The sequence below is a fragment of the Mesitornis unicolor genome, unplaced genomic scaffold, assembly GCF_000695765.1.
Source record: "Mesitornis unicolor isolate BGI_N332 unplaced genomic scaffold, ASM69576v1 scaffold20943, whole genome shotgun sequence".
Lineage (NCBI taxonomy): Eukaryota > Metazoa > Chordata > Aves > Mesitornithiformes > Mesitornithidae > Mesitornis > Mesitornis unicolor.
In genome coordinates this window covers 1-7862 of record NW_010174215.1, presented here as the reverse complement: position 1 = coordinate 7862, position 7862 = coordinate 1, and the positions used below count along the sequence as shown (strand labels likewise).

At 35.3% G+C, this 7862-nt stretch overlaps 1 protein-coding gene across 1 annotated transcript; it reads left to right on the top strand.

Moving 5' to 3' along the window:
• Nucleotides 1-1657: 1657 nt before the first annotated feature.
• On the top strand, nucleotides 1658-6821 carry LOC104537952 (copine-3-like; the record flags this gene model as incomplete). The annotated part of the gene is made up of 6 exons (XM_010180983.1): nucleotides 1658-1799; nucleotides 2376-2555; nucleotides 3605-3679; nucleotides 4156-4227; nucleotides 5031-5114; nucleotides 6716-6821. Coding segments are annotated over exons 1-6 (649 nt in total), but the record flags the coding sequence as incomplete, so codon positions are not given.
• Nucleotides 6822-7862: the final 1041 nt, after the last annotated feature.

The following is a 7862-nucleotide window of genomic DNA, read 5'->3' as shown; positions in this document are numbered from 1 at the left end:
GTCTCATCCATTTTCAAGATAAGTTAATCCAAAAGAATACTGTGTCTAGACTGAGGACTTAATGTAGAGAAGGAGAACCTGAAGCTAAAGAGGTTTGGGAACTTCCAAAATAGGCTGCTTATGGAAAGAATAGGAAGTCTTACTCTGAGTTAAGGGCAATTGTACTGTAGAGGCTTGCCTTCCAAAGAGGTGCTGGAAATGATCAACTGTATTCCTGAAGAGTATAATTCTAAAGATTTTGTTATATAGAAAACATCTGCTGTTCAGACCTAATTAGGCTTCCAAATGCACGTTTTCTCATAATGAAATTCATAATGAAGGTGTTTCTGTAGGTTTGTAATGTCTGCTGGTCTTCTCAGTTCCAGTGGAGAATAATTCTTTTTACTGAATTGTAGAATCTCTTTTAATGCTTTAGCCAGAGCTGAATTTTTGAGAAAGCAGTATTTGAGCTTTAATTAACACAAGTTGATATTGGAGCTTTGGCCAGGATATAATTGTTTTCCTTATGAAGCTGACAAGTTGTTTTAAAATTTATTGATATTTTCCTCCTTGCTGGCAGGCATTTACCTTCTTCACGGTTTTGCCTGCACCTGTGGCCACAGGGTTTTTTTGTTATTTGTTTGTTGGTTTTTGTTTTGTTTTTGTTGTGGGGTTGTTTGTTTTTTTTTCTCATTGCACCAGAGAAAAGCAGGGGGTAAGCAAGAGCCTGGGACTCTCTGGGGTAGGTCACTCAGAACAGATGATTAGGGTATGATCCAAACTGACCAATAAAGATGTATTCTATCCCATAAACATCACACTCACTATAAATTAGTATTTTTTAAGTTCGGTTTGCTTTAGTTACTAAATAGTCCTTATCTCAGCTGACAAGTTCTTTACTTTTAATCTCCCGATTCTCTCCCCTATCAAACTGGGAAGGCAAGTGAGCATACTTTGTGGTGTTTTAGCTGCTTGCCACGTTAAACAACAGATAATTAAGAGGAAATGTGAGAAGACTTTTTTTTTTTTAAACAAACCCCCAGAAAGGCCGCTTCTTCCTAATTCTCAGCTGTTACTTGATTTCAAAGTTGTTTATCCATATTATTAAAAATTATAGTTGGTTTTTTTTTAAGATTTACTGCGACAAGATCACTTATTCCTCTCACCTGCTGAAACTCCTTTTCCAATTCTGCCAATGCTCCTGGATTCAGCATTTTGCTACAAAGGTTTAGTGAGGGACTATATGATAGGATTTTTTTTTCCTTTATTCATTGGATTATTATTAATGTCTACTTTATAAGGTACTGGCATTCTTGTAGGCTTTACAAGATGTACTTTAAAGCTCGCCAAGTTTTATTGTCAGCATTTCAAACTACTGTGCTTTCTTTGTGATGTATCTTGTTTTTCATTTGTTTCCTCAAGTGTTCTAAGAACCTTGATCGTGTTTCTTATGTGCAGATTTTGAAATGAAGTTTTATATCTGTGTAGAAAAGCTGAGATTATGACAATAATACTGTAAAGTTGGTACATAATAAAACTTAAAATTTGCATTTGTAGCCTCAACTCTCCTGAGAAGCTGATTATTTTAATGATCAGTCAGGGAATTAATGCATTGTGACAATTTCACTGTTTGCTTTTTAGTCCATTTTAAAAATAATGGTTTCTGTTGTTGCTTTCTAGCTTAACAAATGGCAGCACAGTGTGTGACAAAGGTAGAGCTGTCCATTGCCTGCACCAATCTCTTGGATAAAGATGTTGGTTCCAAGTCAGATCCACTATGCGTGCTTCTCCAGAACACGAGTGGTCAGCAGTGGTATGAGGTACAGTGTGATTCTTCTCATGAATCTGCTAAAAACACAGTCTAACTTGTTGGACCTTTTAAAACACCGGAGGGTATGATTTCATTAAAATTTTTAGTTATATACCAGCACCTCTGAATACTTTTCATTAGATTATTTCTATAATAGTTATACAAGTAGCACACTAATAATTGTTTTCTAGTAAGTACTTACACTTGTCTGATTTTTTAGCACTGTTCCCCCAGCCATTTGTGGACCAACAGATGAAGCCTTGCTAGTGCTTAAATGTGCTTTTATAAATACACTATTACAAAACTAAAGTCTCATCCTGGATTTGACAATATACCATTTTTAGTTGGTCTTCAATATGCAGGAATTCCTTGGAGGGAGCAAAGAAAAACAGGTCCTCAAATATCTCTGACTTACAGCAGTGGGTTTTTTAATATAATGTGGTTATTTATATTCGATGAAATGTTTGTAGAAAGATATGACTTTATACTAAGAAGAAATTCTAGAAGTCTTTAATAATGTTATTTGACTTGAGTGCTTGCTTGGTTGGTGAAATACTGGATAATACTGGTATCTCTCTAACTGTAGGTTGATCGCACAGAAAGAGTTAAGAATTCCTTGAACCCAAAGTTTGCCAAGAAATTCCTAATTGATTACTATTTTGAGCTTGTTCAGAAGCTTAAATTTGGAATATATGACATCGATAACAAAACCTTTGATCTGAACGATGATGACTTCCTCGGAGAACTTGAATGTACATTGGGACAGGTAAGTATGCAGTTGATTTGCTTTAGAATTAAGAAAATATAAGTTAATGCAAATCATTGATCACTTTTAAATATATCATTGTGTTCTTGTGTGGTTGGGGTACTTTCAAGTTGAATAGGATCCCCTTCATTTTTGTTTTCAAGCCTCAGTTCAGTTTCAGATGCCCCGAAATGCAGTCTAGAATGGTGACTGTCCAGATTGCTGTCTGAAAGTAAGTGGACTGTCAATGAGCACCAAGTAGTAATTGCTATTTATTTACTCTTAATATTCAAATACTTATTGCTGTATAGTGGCATAAGAATGTTCTGCAGACCGTGTGAGCCTTGTAATTTGCTTTCCACTCAAGGGAAGCAGTGATTCTGGTTTTGCCTGCTGTTGATTTCAGTCCCATTTCCCTGTCAAATTCTGCTATTGGTGCTGTCACAATCAGGCACTTCATTTTAACTTGTTCTTTCTAATAGCTCTTTGAAGGTACTTCTTTGTGCATTATGAAGACAGAGGCATTATGAATGAAATTCAGTAACAATTCAAAATGAATCATTCATTCTTAAAGTAAAGAACCTGTAGAATGAGTAGACACACTTCTGAGAAAGCATTGCCTGAAGAGGATAAAATAAAATCAACTAGAAGCACTGCAAGGGAGGGTGATGTTTGTTTGCATGACAAACATTGCGTTTGTAAATCTGTTTGCTGAAGCACTTTATGAAACATAGCTTGTTTGAGTGGTATCTGTGAAACACTTCAGAACAATTCGAGATTAAGACTTCAGGTATTATCTTTGTTCATGTATGTGTATCATATTACTTTCCTTCTGAAACTACATGTGCATATGTATTCTGTTCATATACTTATGTATTTTAAAATTTTGAGGTGTATCAAGTGCTACCTGTTTATTGATAGGGGATCATGGGAAATAGATGAAATGCTGTCATCTTGATGATGAAGGAAAAAAATCCTGAAATGAAAATGCCTCACTATCTCATTTCATTCCTTCGAGAATCTATTAAATTGTGCTAATAACACTTGCTACTCAAATTTTGTCTTGGCAGATAGTTTCTAGTAGAACTATTACAAAACCATTAGTACTTAAAAATGGCAGACCTGCTGGAAGAGGAAGTATTATGGTAAGACAATTAAGAAAATAAATCCCTTCAGAGTTCATCCTTAAGTGTTTTTGCTTTTTTTTTTCAGTTAGTAGCTTGAACACAGTGTGTCTAATCTACAGTGCTGTAAAAAGCATCTCAAAGAAAATTTTTTTCCCTCCACTAGTAATTCTTTGTTATCCAAAAGGAGAGCAGCCCACCTTCTGCATCTGTAAGTCTCACAGAATCGCTCGGTTGGAAAAGACCTCTGCAATCATCATGTCCAACCGTTCCACAGCTATCACCATAATTAGGGCATCTGATGTGCTTCTGTTTGGGCAGTATCTTTAACTGTCAGTGTCATCATCTGGTGAATCCCAATGTCAAATCATTCCTTCCCCATTTAATGCTTCATTTGTGAGCAAACATTTTTTTAATGGCCTTGTTGTAGGAGTGTTGTGAATATGAGAAAACTGTATTTCCTGAAAATAAGTATTTTGTTTTGTTTGCCTATCTAGATTACAGCAGAAGAAGTGAAGGATAACAGGGTGGTTGTCCTGGAAGTAGAAGCAAGGAAACTGGACAACAAGGTATTTAAGTGATTGCTGTTTCTTTGATAAAGTAGTAAAATCAGAATGTTGTCAAAACAGAAAACATTAAAATGTTCTTTATTTTTTTTCTGAAATAATTAAATCCTTTAAGATTTTACTTAGACTAAAAAAGAAATTGAAGAAAGATTGCTTCACAGTAACTTCATTGACTGCTTTGAAATTAATTATAACACTTCTAAATAAGTGTATTGCAGGGATAGTCAGTGAATAGCGCGCTTCCATTTACATGTAAATCTTTACATTTCATCATAAAGATAAGTGAGTTTTGGTTAGAATAGTTGTATAAATGACTACCTGTTAGCTCTCTGAAATAAATTATAGTGTAGTTGGAGTGTGTAATTCTGTTATGTTAGAATGTATAATTCTGTTATAGGGCTGGCTAAAGATACTGTATTTAGAAAGACTTCTGAAAACAAAATAAAGAAAAATAGTGGAAAAAAATGTTACTGTTTTCTCCTGTCAATTTAATGGTGCTTTTTGGAACTGAATGCAATCCTTGGTTTTCTCAACTATCCATCATAGCACTTAATTCTTTTACTTGAACTGTCAGGTGTTTAGTATGTGGACATTGCAGAACTTTTATCCTAAACTGACAGACATACCTCATTTTCTCCCTCTCTTTCACAGGTGGTAATGTAATCATACTTGCATTTCTTCATCTAAAGCTTTTGTTGCCTGAATATTTCATTTACTTTTTGTTAATTTAAGTGTGTTTTAACTAGCATTTAATGGCATTCATGCCACAGGCTATTCTGGAATAATTGCATGTTCTTTAAATACAGGATTTTTTTGGAAAGTCAGATCCTTATCTGGAATTCCACAAGCAGACTGGAGATGGAAACTGGGTTATGGTTCACAGAACAGAGGTAGGATGCTTTCAGCCAACAACCTAGAGAATAAGGTTATTTGATTTCCAGTGTGTCACAGCATTAGGGGTGTAGTGACTTACACGAAACAGAGAATGATCTGGTAGTTGACATGCAGGCCAGGTAGAAATCACCTCAACTCTTCTACTGATCTTCTGATAGAACAGGAAGTCTACTGTACTCTGATTCTGGTTTCTGCCATCCTATTTTAAAGGAAAATACTGTTTGTTTGGGTTTTTTTTAACTTTCTGCAGTCTAGAGGAGAACAAATGTTTTGAAAAGGTACTGCATACTCACACAGGGACTTTTGTCTCAGGGCTACTCTGAGGGTAGAACTTGGGCATTTCTGTGACTGTGCTGTTCTTGTGTCAGTGCCACCTAGCCATACCGTTTCCTAATTAAAGTAATTAAACAGAATGCTTGCAGAGCAAGGGCAAGCCAAGGATAATGCTGAGTGAAGGAAAATATGCTTGAGCAGCAACAGCCTTCCACCCAGGAGGTGATGCAGAGATCCTGTGGCAGCAACTGATGGGGTAGGAGTAGACCCAAAATGTCTGACTGTAGTGGATGCTGAGGCCCTAGTCACAGCTGAGGTAGTTTGCGCATTTTAAGTGGTGACCGTATTAATTTTGAAGCATGGACGTTGAAGAAGTAGAAATCTTTTTTGTGTCAGATTTATAAAAATAATTTCTCTAATGAGGTGGTGGTTCTGCATAAAGTACATCTTTTCCATGAGGATTTCAGTCATTTTTAGTTTCAGTGTTGAAACCAGAATTTGCTGTTCCAGCCTCGAACTGGCTGAAAGATTAGTTCTTTATGTTACAGATTTTAAAAATCTTTTTATATTACTGTTATTAACTCTTTTCATTTTCAAAAGAGGGATTTCTTTCTCTGTACACTTACAATGCTGGAAGTAGAAGTCTTACTGTTAGCAGATATTATTAGTTAAGTGTTGCATATTGTGTGTAATATCTTGTGCTTTATAAGATCATTATTTGGGTACATTACAGGTACTTTCCAGTTGAAAAATGTTTAATACTCTTCAATATTATTCTTAAATATCACTTATTTAGGATTCAGCTTGAGAGATGGTGTGCAGTAGGGTGTCTTTTTATCCTCCTGCACTATTTCTGCTTAACTATACCATGAATTTTTTAAGGGAATATTTCCGTAAGTGGCATTTCAGAATAAATATAAGATGGAGTGAATTGTAATCTTCAGAGCATTGGTGTATTCAGAAATTCCAATGTAACCCTTTTCCAAGTTTATTTAGTAAGTCTTTTATATATGTTTGAGTTTATGTAACAGTAAAGAAATTTAATGAGTTTTTTTGCAGTGTAGTAGCTGAATGATGTAGTAGATCACCGTGCAGTCTGGAAAAATACTGAGTTGAAAGATACTCTTTTGGATGATTGTACTGCATGTTAGGAATGTTTGTTTATTTTCTATACGTTAGGATTTGAATTGCAAGAGGTGATTGACAGCAGCAGTAGTCAACTGTTTATGTTTACAAAAGTCATGGCATGAAGCTGTGACCAATTATGATGACTACTTTCCACTCATCTGAACAACAGTATTCTGGCTTTGTTTTTTTTTAACAGGTTATTAAAAACAACCTCAATCCTGTTTGGAGGCCCTTTAAAATCTCTCTCAATTCTCTGTGTTACAGTGACATGGATAAGTCAATCAAGGTAATGCATATGAAATGTGTGTGTGAATTAGTGCATTGAAACAACTAGAATATGTGGAAGATGTGTTATTCTAGTCACTAAATTTGAAACGAAAAGAGGCGGTTGAAAGTATTAGGTTTCTTATTTGAAAGTCTCAGACATACACGCATGTTTTAGGAGAAAAAAATATATCTCATGTTTGTGATGTGTTATATGGTAAAAGTTGGTCTTTAAAAGTCTGGGAAATCCACTGAACATCAGTAGCCTTCAAATGTCCAACTCAGTTTCTTACTTATACTGTACAGTTTTAGTGTTGCATCAGCCAAAATTGGTGGTGGTAAGATACTGTATAATGAAAGACGCATGATAAAGTCTAGAAAAATACTTTGTTCTACGTTATAGACCTTGTAGTACATTGCTAGTGGTGCAACAGGTAACACTAATGAAATTCTTGACATAGTACCTGATACAATTAATTACACTTAAGGTACTAGGTATGATGACAGATGTGTAACAGATGTAGCAACTTTTCTCCTCAGATGAATCTGAACTTTCTGTCAGAAAGTTACCCAAACCTGTGAAGTGATAGCTTTACCAGGACTGGTCTTTAACTCTTTGTATCTTCAAATCTTATCTTAAATAAATTATGTTTAACTTCTGAATGTTTTTCTTCAGGAATTCCGTTTAGGGGAAACTAAGACCGAGCAAAATGTCATTTATAACCTCTTATGAACATGTTAGGAACCTGGTATTTTAGCATTTGAAAAAAACCGAACAAATGAAATGAAACAAACCACTATACTTGCCGTTCTTTCTGTGAGAAGGGAAAATGAGAGCATGATCTGCATGTGACAAGTATTAGTCATGTGACTTGAGGCAGTCCTGGAAAATGCTTAACAGCCACAGGGATCTAGGTATTACAAGCACCTGTATAGATTTAAATCCATAATTATAAAGTAGACTAGTGAAGAACTTTGCAGGCCCAGAATCTGCTTCACTTGCTGTGTTCTGTTCCTTCTTGTCCTTTCTGCTTCCCTTTTCCCCAAAATAGCTATGACAGTAAATATGTTATGTTATA